General features: G+C 43.4%; 1 protein-coding gene across 1 annotated transcript; it reads left to right on the plus strand.

The window, feature by feature from the left end:
- Positions 1-10,063: 10,063 nt before the first annotated feature.
- Positions 10,064-17,217, plus strand: med4 (mediator complex subunit 4). The gene is made up of 7 exons (XM_030081508.1): positions 10,064-10,167; positions 10,434-10,500; positions 11,789-11,959; positions 14,229-14,286; positions 14,972-15,058; positions 15,821-15,952; positions 16,229-17,217. Exons 1-7 carry the CDS (start codon positions 10,097-10,099, stop codon positions 16,399-16,401), a joined length of 759 nt encoding a protein of 252 aa, XP_029937368.1. The 5' UTR covers positions 10,064-10,096; the 3' UTR covers positions 16,402-17,217.
- Positions 17,218-17,513: the final 296 nt, after the last annotated feature.

Raw genomic sequence — 17,513 nt, forward strand, 5'->3', positions numbered from 1 at the left:
GATGTTGATTAAAATCATCAGCGTGCTGCTTAAGTTACTAAAAATGACTGGAAACTAAGGACAAACCCACCAGCAGCCGACTAAACTCAGGAGGTTATTTTCAGCCATCAGATGTTGGAAATGTTCTGATTTTTCCATGAACCAAAGGCCTGTGCCGAGTCGACCCACTTCAGTTCCTCTGTGCTGCTGACGGACTGCAGAACCACAGGAGAACCAAACAACAAATCATTTGGTTCCTAAATGGTTCCACATTTCCTTCATCTGAGCTCAGGGAAATGTGAATCTTATTAAAAAGTGCACAGGAGAAAAACCCGTCATTTACAGAGAGAAGTCCCGCTGACTGGCTTCCACGTCGCCCCCTGGAGGTGAAAACTCATGTCTCTGCTGCACACAGTCAAACTCCTGAGGTGTTGTGTTCTCCTGCCCTGCGTTCCAGTACCCATACTACCATACTATTTAGTATGCAAGAAAAATAATGAGTATGTGTCAATACATAGTACTTCAGATGCAGTTTGCCAAGAGTACCAGGATGTTCTACTACGTCCGGTCAGATTTCGCAGTCTGCATGTCAGCATGCTGCTCTGGCCATTCTGACCCACAATCCTTTGCGCAGTGGACGTTACATCGCACTGACTGAGCTGCGTGTACAGGCCACGCCCACAGGAAGACAACTCGACATGTGGCGCTACGGACGGCGGCGGAAGTGAGCAGGAGGGTCGGAGGTCAGAGATGACGTAGTGTGTCCCAATAGTATGCATACGCATGCATACTGCATACTACACTGCATACTTTAAGGGCAGCTGCAGTACATACTACAAGTAAAAGTGGAAGTATGAGGTTTGGAACGCAGGGCTGGTGTTGCAACACTCCCTCTCTTCTTCGGTGGTGCAGCTGCGACGTTTTCCTTTCTCACCTGTTCATTTTTTCGTGCGAGGCGTCTGTCCCGCCACCTGCCGCCTGCTGGCTGTGATCTGCTCACGTCTGCGTGTGTTTGCCACAGTGTGTGTGTGTGTGTGTGTGTGTGTGTGTGTGTGTGTGTGTGTGTGACAGAGGATCAGCTGTCACGCCGCGCCGTCGTTCTCCGTGTCATCCGATCACAGTGGAAACTCGTCCTTGATTAAAGCACTAATCGGAGGGACCTTGCCCAGGGGAATTCTGGGAAGCAGGCCAGGTGGGCTGCGGTGCGGTGTCACCTTGGCGGCTCAGAGTGAAGGACGCTCAGAGTGTGTTGAGTGGCTCCTGACTCTGCACACACACACACACACACACACACACACACACAAGTGGGTTTTCATCAGCAGGTCGACGTGTGTGAGGCTTCAGTTGGTTTTCATGTTTTAATGACAAAAAAAAATCCTTCAAGCTGGACGGAAAAACTGACAAACCTTTTATCAAATCCTGCAGGAGCTCCAGGTTTCACAGCTCAGAGTCACAATGTGAGTTTGTGGTTGAAGCAGCCGCCTCATAATGTTCTGCTTCATCAACACTCAGAAACCACACAGCTGATGATTGGCTGTGGAAAGCAAAACAATTCCCCGCTTAGGGACTATTTTCCCTGGCGGAGGGAGCTTTTGTTCTTTTTCTAATTAATTTCTTGCTAATTTGCTTGTTGTCATTTCCCTGTGTGTTTTTTTTAATTAGCTCATGAGAGGCATGTGAGCGCAGCCTGAAAAAAGAAAGAACAAAAAAAGATGCAGCATGACGGATTCCTTCAAAGTCATTCATGACATCAGTGTTTGCATATGAAAAAGATTTTTTTTTTTTTGTAGTTTTGTAGCGACTCTCCTCTTCATACGTTTGTCGGCAGCAGCTGGAGTTATTCTGGTGGTCCTAGCCTCTCGCAGGACGTCCGGCTGCGTGTTTAATGCGCTGCAGCGTTCGCTTTTTGTTGGCACAATAAAGGGTTTGGGTTGGAAAGTAGCAGCAGAATCCAGTGGATCCAGTTTGATCGGAAAGAGAGAAACGTGCAGGTAAAATGTGCAGGTTTCCAGACTGCTGAGGCCTGCAGGATCTACAGCAGCATCACCTGGAAACGTCCAGCAGCACGTTGAGCTGCCAGGAGAGGCGGCAGCAACTGATCAGACTGAAGCCGGATGAAAACTAACGAAGCCGAGAGAGATCACAACACAGAGGGGGAGATCAGAGGGAGCGTACTGACACAGATTATCAGATTATGAACACAGACACAGACACTGTACAGAACGAAATGTTTGGAGTCTGATGAGTTGACAGAAATCTGATTTAATCTGTGAAAACATTCCCTCAACCAAAAACAGGATCCTGGAACCAACACAACCAAACCTGAAGTTTCTGAAAACATTATTCAAGAAAACTGACTGTTTTGGGAAACATATACATATATATATATATACAACACCCACCCCAGCCACAGCCTGTTCACCTGCTGCCGTCAGGCAAAAGATACAGAAGTATTCGCTGCCGTACCACCAGACTACAGAGCAGCTTCTTCCCTCAGGCTGTGAGACTGAACGCACCATCTGCACTCCTCCATGTTTAATAATTTTATTTTCTATACAATCAATTAATCAATCAAGAGGGAACCACACTTTAATTTCATTATTCAACCTGTTGTATAATGACAAATAAACTTCCTTGTATCCTTGTATATATATATATATATATATATATATATATACACGTGTATATATATATATACACGTGTATATATATATGTATACGTATATATATATACGTATATATACGTATATATATATACGTGTATATATATATATATGACAAACTAAATATAAAAAAACAAATAAATCGACCCTCAGAAATCAGAGCCTGATGACGACATGATGCTGCTTAACCATTAAAACGAAGCCTCACTGGAGTTTATTTAAGACATCAGGAGCTTATTTTATTTCTCAGATGGAAGACGCCATCCACTCCTTCATAAAGCTGTCAGCACACACACTCTCTCTCTCTCACACACACACACACACACACGAACACACTCATTCATAACGTCTGTCTGCTGCTGCTGGTGCCAGCAGGGCAGCTTTACAGAGGATAAAACAGGAACAGGCTGTGAAGGTGAGGAATCTCCTCCAGAATTAAATCAGCAGCGATGATGAGGATGATGATGATGTTTTATGTGGCGATTCAGCCTCCAGCTAAATAAAACACACACACACACACACACACACACACACACACACACACACACACACACACATACACACACACAGCCTCAACATTTATAGAGTGATAAGTGTGTGCATGTGAGTGGCTCAAAGTTTCCGCTCGGCTCCGTTTGCATCATCGAAGCTCCCATGAATCTGCTCAGGGTGTCTGCGGCTTCACACACACACACACACACACACACACACACACACACACACACTTAAAATCTTTTTCCCTGCATTTGTCACACACTGTCTTTCCTTGTTTTGCTGGCTTGTTTTCTGTTTCACCCTGAGCTGACCCTACTGACTCTGCAACACTTGTTTTTACACGTCTTTTACTGCAGTTTTTGAGGTTTTTTTTTTTATTATTGTTTGTTTGTTTGTTTTTTACAGATCAGTGGTCAAAAGTTGTCACTGAATTATAAGCATTTCAGTTAACGTGTTTTAGTCTCAAGCATCCAAGCAAATCCTCATTTTAGCAAAGTTTTTGTTTAGTTTGTATTCATAATTGTCTTAGTTCCAATTTTGTTCAAATATAAAGCATAACCTTGATATTGTGCTTTACTTTTGCAAGCTAGCTGGCTACAGTAATGCAGATATTACATAATTAGTGTTTTCTCTCCAGAACGTTCCTCTGCTCTCCTCCCAGAGCGAGCAGTGGGCTTTCAGAGCTGCCACATCACTCCTCCTCCCTTTCCTCCATTCATTCCACTACGATATGAACATGAACTTTCAGAGCCTTCACACTTTCTTCACTCCAGTTTTCCATCAGCCCAATAAGTCCTCCACATGAGTTTTCCTAAAAGCAGCAGCACTGTTGGCTTTTCAGGACTTTTTCACACTGAAACGCTCCCTCCTCCTCCTCCTCCTCCTCCGCCAGGGAAAATAGTCCCTAAGCGGAGAAACGTTTTGCTTTCCACAGCCAATTATCAGCTGTGTGGTTTCTGAATGTTTAGTTACCATTATGTAACATACCATAATGCATCGTTCCATAATGTAACGTAACATAACGTAGCATAATATAATGTTTGCAAAAAATGTCAGGGTGAATGTCCGTTGTTTGACCCATCCACCACCCCACCTTCCTCCTAGCCCGGTCTTCAGACAAATAAATGTAATCCATGACAAAATGCTTTCCCCTTGAAACCTGCCTGACAGAGCAGTTTGGACCAGCTCCTCCTTCTCCTCCTGGATTGCAAGGCGTTCCCAGGCCAGCCTTCCCAGTTTGACATCTCCACCAGGAGACAACCAGGAGGCATCCTGACCAGATGGCCGAACCACCTCAGCTGGATCCTTTCAATACGAAGGAGCAGCGGCTCTACTCTGAGCTCCTCTCCCTATCCATAACGGTGCACCTGGCCACCCTGCAGAGGAAACTCATTTCTGCTGCTTGCAACCATGATCTCTTTCGGTCACTACCCAGAGCTCATGACCGTAGCTGAGGGTTGGAACAAAGAACAACTGATAAATCGAGAGCCTCGCCTTCTGGCTCAGCTCCTTCTTCACCACAACAGTTCAGTACAGCAACCGCATACCTGGTCACCAAACTGGACACCCTCCACACCCCAACTGCACCTGAAAACCCTGTCTATGAAGATCACAAACAGGACTGGCGACAAGGAGCAGGCCTGGTAGAGTCCAACACCCAACGGGAACAAGCCTGACTTAGTGCCCAGAATGCAGATTCAGCTCTCAATGTGGTTTTACAGGGACTGGATGGCCTGCAGCAGCACACCCAGTACCCCATACTCCTGCAGCACCCCCCATAGGACCCCAAAGGGGACATGGTTGTAAGTCTTCTCCATATCCACAAAGCACATGTAGACTGGATTGTCAAACTCCCATGATCCCTCCAGTCACCGTGCAAGAGTGAAGAGCTGGTCCGCAGTTCCGTGGCCAGGATGGAATCTGCATTTCTCCTCATGAATCTGAGGTTTGACAATTGACTGGAGTCTCTTTTCCAGCAACCTGGAGTGGCTTACCCAGGGAGGCTGAGCAGTGTGATATCTCCATTACTGGAGTACACTCTCCAGTACATCCCCATCTGCCTCCCTGGGCGCTGTCCCTGACCTCCATGCAGCATTGAAGAGACGTGTGAGCCATGACAGTCCAACAACGTTCAGAGTTTCCCAACCACCTCAGCGAGATCTGCCAGGGAGAGAGACCAAGCCTCCCCAAACCCTCGGGCCCTGCCTCCTCCATGGAGGTCATGACAGTTGGAATCAAGAACTCCTCAAAGTGCTCCTTCCACCGTCCGACCTTGTCCTCAGTGGAGGTCTGAACCTCCCCGTCCCTGCTGAGTGAAGCCTGGATGAGGCCCTGCCTGCCCCGCCTGAGTCGAGGCCAACCCAAAGTCCTTCTCCATGGCCTCCCCGAACTTTTGCTCCCATGACCTCCGTCGCTGCAGCCCTTTTGGCCTGCCAGTTCCACTCAGCCAGTTCCAGAGCCCCCCCTGCTGGTTAAGCCTGGAAGGCCTCCTATTCTAAATAAAAATAAAAAAAAAATGCAGCCAAAGCAAAAACAAAGATAAACTAAGACACAGACATAAACAAAAGTAGATCACACAGAAACTGGGTGCATCACATGTGCAACACAGCCCATGCACACCACTGGGCACATGTGCAACAACAACAAATCTGGTTATGGATGCATACATTTGAAATTGTGAAGTTTTTTGTTGCATTTTTGCTTGTGAATGAAAAAATTGCAGGCAAAATTAAAAGAATTGGTGTCTAATCTCAGATTTATTGTTTTTAACTGTGTTTAAAAAAGTGTAGACATCACATGTGCAACACGGTCCATGCATGCCACAGGGCACATGCGCAATAACTCAAACCTCATAAAAATAAAAAAACACAGCCAAAGCAAAAACAAAATTAAACTAAGACACAGACATAAACAAAAGTAGATCACACAAAGATATCGAAGTCAAGATTATTGGGCTTCATTTACTTATTATTGGCTGCTCTCTCTCTCTCTCTCTCTCTCTCTCTCTCTCTCTCTCTCTCTCTCTCTCTCTCTCTCTCTCTCTCTCATGGTGACGGCACATTGAGAAACTGCTAACGTGGATGAGGATTACATGCCCGGCGGCGTCCTGATGATGATGATGATGATGATCTGAGTCCTTCAGCTTCACATGTAAACTTATATCTGCTCAGTTTAGCGCCGCTCGTTCGGTTTTACAATTCATATTAATTTATTTTGAACATGTGCTGTCGTCAGTCAGATACACATGATGACTCAGTATCACACAAACACGGCATGCAGCAACACGCCTGTTTAATTATAACGAGTAAATAGTGTTAAGCAGCTGTTGCAGAGTAAACAACATATTAAATACAGAATTGGAGAGCAGTGACGGAGCCGTTCTGCCTTTCTTGCATCATATAAAGTGGAACAGAGATTAATAAACTGAATTTCATGACTGTGGATAAAGGCGGAGGTCGTTCCTGAGTGGTCTGACAGCATTTTTATTCATTTGTATTGTAATTTCATAGATAACCGCTGAATTTTACCATCAGCAAATTCCCTCAGGAGGAGACTGAAAGGCCTGTTAGGGTAATTTTAATAAAAGTTTTATGGTGCTGCTTCATCTTCACCCCTGAAAGCCAGGAGTCATGTTTTCTTTTTTCCCAATTCATCGAAAAAGGAAACATCACTTCTTCTCTAAAAGCCCATAATTTATATTCTAGATAACTTGTCATTTTTCAAGACCATGTGCATGTGTCGCCTGTCATCAGTGGATGGAGGGTTAAAAAAAATGTTGAAAACTGAATGTGGAAAAAAACTTTTAATTAATTATTTTAATTGGACTGAGTGATTTAAATTTGAATTGTCATTTAAACAAAGCCATTAAAATCTCCTCCTTTTGTCATCTCTGAAATATCAACAATATCAGAGCTTTTTTTTTTTTTTTTTTTTTTTTTAACTTGGAAAGATACTCAAATCCTTGCTTTTATTACCAGCCGTTCAGATTATTGTAATCCACTGTCTACGGGATTACCTAAAATGTGTTTAATGAGGATGGATCACTGCTGCCTGCACCTCTTGATGTAAAAGTTCTGCCACTTGTTTTCTAAACCATGAGGGAATGCTCCAACATTTTGGGTGAAATCCCCCTTTTTCTTTTCCCGACTGCAGTAATGTTGAAGTTTTTTCAAGTTTGAATCATCAGTTTTTGTATCATCTTCATCCTCATGTGTTTGTTTTACTTTACTGACTTATTTATTTAATTTTAACATTTTTATTGGTTTAACTGTTTTATTGTTTTTAGTTTACATGTTTTTGTTTGTATTTGTTCTCTGTGTTGTCATCCTGCTATTTGAGCTGCATGTTTGTGTGAAAGCTGCTGTATAAATAAAGTTATAGACACTTTATGAACATCAGGCGCATGGAGCATCCATGATGTTTATGTCAGTCTTTCTCAGATATAGAAACATACAGCATGCTATGAATAACTGCACACACACACACACACACACACACACACACACACACACACACACACACACACACCCTGTGGCTGCCTTGCATGGCAGCTCGGGGTGTGATGGCTGAAATCTGGCAGCAGGAACTCGATCCCCGGCTGGGAGAAAACAACAAAATCCTGCAGCTTTTAAAACCCGTCTGGAGTCTTTACGCCTCAGGGGAGACCGAGCTCTGGTTACCGAGCCGACAGGTGGCAGATGACACACACACACACACACACACATGCTGCCGGCCTGAGGCCCGAGATGCTTCACTCTGAAGGTTTCACAGATTTGCCGCTGCCCTGCAGGCCTCGTGTGTTTCAGAGGGTTCAGGTGAGGCTGCCTTCACTGATCAGAGGAACTGTGGGCATCACATGTGCAACACGGCCCACGCAAAGCACCGGGCACATGTGCAATAACACAAAACTCATTACTGATACAACATTTATTTCTTTTTTGTTGTCTGTGAATGAAATATTAAAAAAATGGTGTGTAATCTCAGACGTTATTTTTGAACTGTGTGAACTTTGGGCATCACATGTGCAACATGGTCCATGCACACCACCAGGCACATGTGCAATAACACAAACTTCATTATGAATGTAAAAAAAGAAAAAATGGGGCTGTTCCATTTTTGCATGTGAATGAAAAAATTGTATTGTTTTAACTGTTTAAAAAAGTGCAGACATGACGTGCAGTCCGGTCCGTGCACACCACCGGGCTCATGTGCAGTAACACACTGGCTCATTATCTGACTGTTATGCAGCAGGTGGCGCTGCAGTGCCTGTGCCTTCACACAGGAAAAACTAATCTAAAATCATTTTTCCAGTAAAGTCGAAAAACAAATTCAGCGCCTGATTTGTGTTTGTTTGTTTGTTTGTTTTTTCTTCCCAGCAGCGACACAAAGAGAGAGAGAGGCTCTGACGCTCTCCTGCCTTTTGCTTTTCTTTTTCTTTTCTTTTTTTTAACATCTAAACATGATCCCATTAAAGTTTTATCAGTGGAAAAAACTGAGTCACACATATAAAAAACTGCTCATTTGGAGCAAAGTAAGATGTTGCATTAACAAATAATAACTTGTTCTAAAATGGGTTTCATTCACCTTCACTCTCCTTCTTGTCTCAGTTTATGCCCTTTAATGACCTGCAGGTGGCGGTATAACAGCCGCTTGCTCGGTCCTGATATAATTTTTGAAAAGTTTATTGGCTGGAACAGAGACAGAAGAGTCAGTTGTACCAAACAAAGACGCTACGAGCTGCTTAAATCTTTTCATTTTATGACCAATAAATAAATAAATAAATAAATAAATAAAAGAGACAAAAAAGAAACAAAGAGAAGAGACATATAAATCATTATTATTAATCATTATTAATCATTATAAATTAATGATCAATAATCAGATTAAAAAAAAAAAAAAAAAAGCCCACACACAACACAACACTCACACAGCCCAGCCAACAGCGACCCCACCCTCCTGTGCCTGCTTTCAAAACAACAACAATAACAACAGCAGCAGCAACAACAACAACAACAACAACAACAACAACAACAGCAACAATGCTAACATGACCGAGCTGCTGTCTCGGCTCTGAAGTCGCGATGTTTCTCTGCTTTTGTCATTTTTCTGCTGCTCTTCTATTATTTATATGTGAATTAGGCTCTTGATAATCCACCCTAATCTGAGTTTAGAGATTCAGATGAAGGTTTTTAAACCGCCGACAGCTGGAAAAAGGAAGGCAGTTTGTGCATGGATTAATCATCAGCACAATAAATTAACCTGAGAAAAAATCCTGAGCTGTTTATGTAACAATCTGATTTTTTTTTTTTCTTGGTCAGCCGTGCCAAACAGGTTAACTTTAACTTTTCACTTTTTTAATGTATTTGTTCTAAATGGTGCATTTCATACACATCAATACAGAATAACAAAGCTCATACACCTTTTTTTTTTTTTTTTATTGAATTTAAAGAATATCTAAAGGCTTATCAAACTTAGAAACATAGAGAAATAAATAAATGAATAAAGTTGTCAAACTGTGTTTTTTCCTTTTTTTCCCTCTCTCATGATTTTATGTTAATGTAGTCTAGTTTTCCTGATGTTATGTTTTTATCTTATAATTTTTATGTATTTTTTTAAAATTCATACTCATATTCATATTCATACTGTTTTTTTGCACACCGTTATGTGTAGCATATATCTGCAATATTTGTATATTTGAACGTTTTCCAATAAAGATTAAAAAGAATCGTGTTGTTCCATTAGTTTATATATTTTGGTAAAAAAAAAAAAAAAAAAAAAAAGAAAAAAAAAAAGAAAGAAAAGAAAGAAAAAAAGGCCAGTTTGTTTTTGTTTTGCGCTAGCGGCTCCTCGCCAGCAGGCGTCGCTAGCCACTTAGCCAGTTAGCTGTTAGTCGTTTGAGGGCATTTCCTCGTCTTCGGCTGCTGCGTCGCTTCCGGACCTGCGCAGTGGCGGTGTGCAGCATGGCGGTGGCGGAGAAGTCGACCAAGGAGCGGCTGCTGTGCGCGCTGGACAACCTGGAGGTCCTGGCCCGGTAAACACACTGTCGCTGTTGTTGGTGTTGTTGTTGTTGTTGTTGTTCAGGGTTTTGTTGTTGTTGGTTTGTGTAAACAAGGCGCCGCTGAGCCAATCACAGCAGCCCGCCGCTCGCCCCCCTCCTCCTCATTCATTCACACACAGCATCCGGCTGATCGATAACCAATAATCAGTAACGTGTGTGTGTGTGTGTGTGTGTGTGTGTGTGTGTGTGTGTGTGTGTGTGTGTGTGTGTGTGTGTGTGTGTGTGTGTGTGTGTGGCAGGGAGCTGATCGAGATGCTGGCTCTGTCCCGAGGACAGAAACTACCGCAGCCGGGAGAGGACACACAGGTGAGCGCACACACACACACACACACAGGTGAGCACACACACACACACAGGTGAGCACACACACACACACACAGGTGAGCACACACACACACACACACAGGTGAGCACTCACACACACACACACACACAGGTGAGCACACACACACACACACACACACACACACACAGGTGAGCGCACACACACACACAGGTGAGCACTCACACACACACACACACACACAGGTGAGCACACACACACACACACTCATACACACTCTCACTGAGAGCAACAACAATACACACACACACACACACTCACACAGCTGGAGGAGTGCAGTTTTCCTCATAAAGGTTGTTGTTGTTTTGGCGTCAGGGTTACACAGACTGTTATTCCCATCATCATTTTTCAGAATCTATTGATCACCTGATTACCTTTTCAATTAACTGATGAGTCGTTAAGTCTGTAAAAATAAAAAAATAACAGCTGAGCCTGTGTGTGAGTCCAGACGGTGTTCAGTGTTTTTAATCAGAATCAGAGAAACCTGATTGATCCCTGAGGGGGAATCAGGTCGATCAGGTCTCTTCAGAGGAACTAGATAGATAGATAGATAGATAGATAGATAGATAGATAGATAGATAGATAGATAGATAGATATACTTTATTGATCCCAACCAGGGAAATTCTGGTGTTCCAGCAGCAACAGTAGAAACATGCAATAAAGTTAACTAAAAAAAGAATAGAGGCTAAAAATATACAATAGAGACTATAAAGACTAAAGACTCAAAAAATACAATAAGGGCTAACCTAAGGAAAGGAGATACGAGATGTGAAAATATACATATGGAATGAGCATGACAATATACAGATGGCGCTGAAGTATATGCATGATTGTATAGATTGTATAGATAAGGAGAGTTAGTATGAAACCAGGAGACTAAGAACCAAGTGGCAGAACCTGACGCCCGGGACTGGGACAAGGAACTAACCGCCTTGATTCAGCCTCTTAAGGAATCCACTTCCCCTCCAGTCTGAAAAACAGTGTGAGTGAATATTAACTTAGGCTGTAATATACAGATAATAAATAATAAATACACAGTTAAGGTGCTGGGTGATGGATAGTATATGGATAGTATAGGAAACAAAAAAAATATGTGCGCTAGAAATATGTGTGAAAAAAGTGCATTAATCCTACAAAAATATCACAACTATAAATAAATAAGAAACTGAGTGTGTGTTCTTCTGTGGTTAAAACCATTCAGCAGCACAAAAACTGGATGTTCTGTGTGTGTGTGTGTGTGTGTGTGCCAGGTGCTGGAGCTGCTGGTGCAGAGGGACCGGGACTTCCAGGACCTGATGGAGGTGGCCCAGCAGCAGGGGAAGGTGCACCAGGAGATGCAGCTGCTGGAGAAGGAGGTGGAGAAGAGAGACAGCGACATCCAGCAGCTGCAGAAACAGCTGAAGGAGGCCGAGCACATCCTGGTGGGTCACCAAATAAAAAACAAAGCACATTAAAACAGACAAGGGGCGGCAGACTCTCCTCGGTTTCACTTTATGATCAGAGCTTTTATTCGTTTTTTTCTTGACTGTGAAGCGTTGTGACTAGGGCTGGCCTAAACTATTATTTTTCTCCCGATTAATCTTTCAACTATTTTTTACGATTAGTCGATTAGTCAAACGATTAATTTTTCAAGTAATCTAGCGTTTTGTTGTTGTTGTTGTTATGTGCGACGTGTTAACGTGCATCATTAAGTTTGGTTTCTCAAAGCAGCGGGGCGTGGTCAAAGTGACCTGGTGTTGCTTTAACTCCTTCATGCTGCTGTAAATTCACGTTAGTTGGTAATTCGTTAGTAGGATTGTGCAGCTGTTTGCTTCGTGTCGTCCTCCAGCAGCACCGGGACGTCCCGCTCCAGCTGCTCGCTCGTCTCCGTGGTGCTGCTGAGGGACGCCGTCTCCGCTTTGCAAAGGCTGCAGACGGCCAAGTCATCTGGCCTCTCTTTAAAAGATCTGCACACTCTGGACGTCTCTGACCGTCTCTCTGGCTGTTTGGTGCCTCTGCTGCCCTCTGCTCCGTCTGAAAGGCTCAGACCTGCAGCCTCTGCCATGTTTCCCCACTTCTGTTCATGAACGTCAGCGTCTGCTGCACGCTGTTTGTGTAAATTGCGCAATCGACGTAATCGATTAAGTCAGTTAATCGGGACAGCCCTAGTTGTGACTTTGTTTAAAAGTGAAATAGAAATGAAAAATAATAATGATTATTATTAATATTATTATTAGAATTATCACTTGGAAGTTGTTTTCCATTCTAGAAATCATATTTGCCTGACTGCTGCATGGCCACCAACTGAAAGCGGATGATGATAAATAAAATGGTGGGAATCATACAAAACTAAACAAAACTAAAAGCCAGCCTGTCCTTCCCAGAATTTCCCTGGTTGGGATCAATAAAGTATATCTATCTATCTATCTATCTACTGTATCTAAAAGCCTCTGTGACATGAGAGTCTGCAGTGACGTGTTTTCACCTCATGGTGTCGCTATGAGATTAAATCACAGATCTACAGGAGACGATGAGTAGATATTAATCCAGCAGAATAATCCCATGATGAAGTGTTTTGACTTCAGACGGCCACTGCGGCTTCCTGTCCTGACTCTCACAGTTTGTGTCCCAGATTATTAAGAGCACTTTATAATCCCAGGTACAGTCTCAAAGGGATTTACAGGCTCAGAGATTATAGAAACGAAAACCACCTGAAGCCTCGTGGCAGCAAGAAGAAACTCCCGCAAAACTCCAGAGAGCAAAGAAAGAAGAAGCTGGAGGAGAAGTGACGGAGCTCAGACGGAGGGGAGGAGTGAAGCGTTTAATTATCAGCTCTGATCAGTTCAAATCTGATTATTACCTCTAATGGGACAGACAGGACGCAGTCAGCCACGCTGTCAGATCCCCGTCTGAACGTAGAGAGTTTTTTTCCAAAATCCCACATCGCACCTGTTTTTTTTTTTTTTTTTCAAGATATGACTGTTTGCTGAAGTTAAAAATAAATGTGGCAGCCGGCTGGGGGGGGCAGGTGGGGGTGGGGGTGGGGGGGGGGGCAGGTGGACAGATTCCCACGGGACAAACTCAGCTCCTCCTCCTCCTGTCTGACGGCTTTTAACGTCCAGGAGGAACCAGAGGAGCGTCTCGCGCTGCTGAGTTTTCTTTTTTTCACTCTTTTTTTTTTTTTTTGCTGTTTCGTATTAGGTTTATTGATCCAGATCGGATCAGATCAGGATTCCATGTTTGGGAGTTTCAGGGACAGCCTTCTTACGTCACACTGCGATTCATGAAATCGACAGCAAAGTCTGAATGTAGAATCGTGTTTCATGTCTGAGCTCCAGATCTTCCCGGTGAAAAATGGAAACATGTTCTTGGTGGTTTTGACTGACAAAAGTTTTCCAAAATCTAAAAAACTAAAACTTTATTGGTCACAGTCACGACCTGTTGTCTAACTCCCGTCTGAAAGGCCCAGTGCTCCCAGTTTCTACACTGAAGCGTGGCTGAACCATATCGACTTTAAGACAAATATTGAATGAATGTCCAAAGAATCAATATAATATGATAATATGACTTTATGGAGAGTTTTGTGCGACGACGAGCAGCTGAACTATGGATCCACAGATTTCCTGTCAGACGTCCTGTGCTAACACAGTGTGTGTGTGTGTGTGTGTGTGTGTGTGTGTGTGTGTGTGTGTGTGTGTGTGTGTGTTTCAGGCCACTGCTGTGTATCAGGCCAAGGAGAAGCTCAAGTCCATCGACAAAGCCAGGAAAGGTGAGTTTGAGCTCTGAATCTGCAGAATGAGGTGAACTCTGCACACCTGGAGATTTTTACCTTTATTTACTGTTGAATTTCAGATTTTTTGTTATTTATATTTTAGAACTGTAAGTGCCCTTGTCTTTTTTTCCCCCCTCCATTAGCATGACACTGCTTTTTGGGCCTTAACTTTCTGCTTTTATTTTTGCTTTTTTACATTTTTTTTCTGCACTTGTCACCTTGTTTGAAGCACTTAGTGTTTTTAAAAAAGTGCCTAATAGGGATATGAACATCATATCATCATCATGTTGTCTTTATGTGAACATGTGTGATTTTAATATCTCAAAAGGCAACAATATGGACGATATCAATTTTAGGGTTAGGGTTAGCCTGAGACACTGATTGGTCTGTTCTGATCAAAAAAATATTTTCTGAAGTCACTGCATTTTCTACATCCAGTCGGTGTTATTATTATGCTGTTTTTTTTGTTTTTTTGTCAAATAAAATGTCAAATAAGTGCAAACCCACAGTCGTATTGTATCACTACCCAGATATTTGGCATAAATATTGAGGTATGACATTTTAGTCCATGTTGCGTAGCCCTGGTGGCCTATAAATAAAGATTATTATTATTGTTATTGTTATTATTATATTGTTGCTCAGGTTTCTGCCTCAGTGAATAACCTGCGCTTTGTGTTTTCAGGCAGCATCTCCTCAGAGGAAATCATCAAGTACGCTCACAGGATCAGCGCCAGCAACGCCGTGTGCGCTCCCCTCAACTGGGTGCCAGGTGACGTCCATCAGCTCTGCTTCATGCTGCTCACAGGCCACCGTAGCTCAGGGGGCGGGAGGGTCGAGGCGCTCTTTGGCCTAATTTTGGTCTAAATATGTAGACGGGACCTTTGCATGTCTGCCTTTTCCCTGTTGGGCTGATCAATTAATCAAAATATTATTGAAATCACATTATGACCTAATCAGTAACCAAATCACAGGAGCTGCAGGTTTTTTTTCTTTTTTAAATAAATGGCAAATGGATGAAATAAGAATCTGGCCTTTAAATTGCATTTTCCACATGTAAATAAAACAGACTCGAGCAAACACACCGTCATCATTTTACCAGCTCTTTCATGGGAAATGAACAATTAGTCAGGAAACATTAACATTCCTGGCAAAACTGTTGCAGTCCCTGTTTGTATAAAATTAATCATAATATGATTTTTTTTTAACCATGTTGGTCAGCTCTGCTTCACCGTCTGAAGGCAGAAATGCTGCGAGGTCGAACTGCGGTTTGTAAGAAAAGGCAGAAATAAAAAGTTGTCATCACCTCCCTGTCAGTTTGCCAGGATAATGATCATCTAAATATACATGAAAGAGAAATAACAAATAAGAAAAATGTATGCATTAGAAATTTGTAACAAAAACGCATTAATCCTAGTAGTAAAAACATTACCTGCTTTATGTGCATAATGTATAAATGCATTATGTCATTGACCTTCTCACACAATATGCACTTTCTTCCTTCTCCTTCGTTAACATGTGTTTGTCTGATCAGGTGACCCCCGGCGGCCGTACCCCACCGACCTGGAGATGCGCAGCGGGATGCTGGGTCACATGGCCAACCTGCCGACCAACGGCGTGAACGGACACCTGCCAGGTGACGCACTGGCTGCTGGGAGGTTGCCAGGTCAGTCACGGTCAAAACTGTCAACAAACCCAGAGTTCACACTGTTTTCTTTTCTAGACGTCATCAGCGACTTAAACACAGTTCACAGAAACTTCTGTCAAAGCTGAAATGTGAATGAAAAGAAATGAGCGCCTGATTTTGTTACATAATTACCAAAACAAAGATTCAGGAGTTACTTTTGAAATCGGCAGCAGGATGTATTATTTCCTTTTCACTGCCTTGTTGCCGTGACGATGCGGCGTCCCAGCTCAGGTGTCTCTGCTCCGTGTGTTCCAGACGTCCTCACCCCTCAGTACCCCTGGCAGTCGGCCGACGTCTCCGTGGGGATGCTGCCTCCTCACCACGGCAACGACTTCGGCCTCGAGCCGCCGGGACACAACAAGGAGAACGAGGACGACGTGGAGGCCATGTCCACCGACTCGTCCAGCAGCAGCAGCGACTCCGACTGAGACTGTGTGTGTGTGTGTGTGTGTGTGTGTGTGTGTGTGTGTGTGTGTGTGTGTGTGTGTGTGAGAGGGTTGGTGATCAGACGAGAACACGAGTGAACAAAGTGACGTGCCCTCCCATTTCAAACTGCACAGTCTGCCTTAAACAAACTGCCCCCCGCCTCCATCCATCCCATCCAATCAAACAGCATCTCTCTCCCCAGCTGACATCTTATTGCTTAACCCCGCCCACATTATGCCCCCCCCCAGCATCCTATTAGAACAGGAAATCAATCAAACCAAGGAAGTAAAGGATGTCTCTTCACAGATCAAGTCCCACCTACGCTGCTCACCTGATGTTCATCTGTGTTACCTAGCCTTAGTGTGTGTGTGTGTGTGTGTGTGTGTGTGTGTGTGTGTGTGTTTTCTGATATCTTAGGATTTGCACAGCACCAAAAGCTCCGAGACATGTTCCCAAACCCCCATGAAGGCATCGCTGCAAAACTCCACAAACAGCAGGTAGCAGGAAACCCACCTGTGCGTGTGTGTGTGTGTGTGTGTGTGTGTGTGTGTGTGTGTGTGTGTGTGTGTGTGTGTGTGTGTGTGTGTGTGTGTGTGTGTGTGTGTGTGTGTGTGTGTGAGAGATGTCGTCTCAACTGGAGGAAACCTGAAGCTGAAGAGTCGTTCATCGATCCAGCTGCATCAGTTAAAGGTCAAATCCGCCCTAAAACATTTTTCCCTGTTTAAAAAAAAAAAAAAAAAAAAAAAAAAGCTTAATTAATTCGACGTTGATGCATTTTGATGTTTAAAATGCTACATGTGAAAGACATTAGCCTGTAGCACGCCGCTTGCAGGTTTAAACACACGCTGCCCAAGTGCCCTTGAGCAAAACAGCTGATAAAAGTAAATCTGAGCACATGAAGAGAAGATTGTTTCCCTTTGTTTGTGAATGCAGCTCTCGTTTAGTTCCTTTGAGTGATCAGTCGCCGCAGATCGGGCCTTTCGTTGTGTTCAAAGTGCAGCTCATCAGACGGGACAGACGTGTGAACGGCTCGTTTTCTGTTTGAAAAATGTGTGTAAAACTTCATGTTTCATTTTTCTCAGCTGTTTATGTCCCTGTTTTTCTCCTTTTTCTC

This window comes from Myripristis murdjan, chromosome 21 (genome assembly GCF_902150065.1).
Source record: "Myripristis murdjan chromosome 21, fMyrMur1.1, whole genome shotgun sequence".
Classification (NCBI taxonomy): domain Eukaryota; kingdom Metazoa; phylum Chordata; class Actinopteri; order Holocentriformes; family Holocentridae; genus Myripristis; species Myripristis murdjan.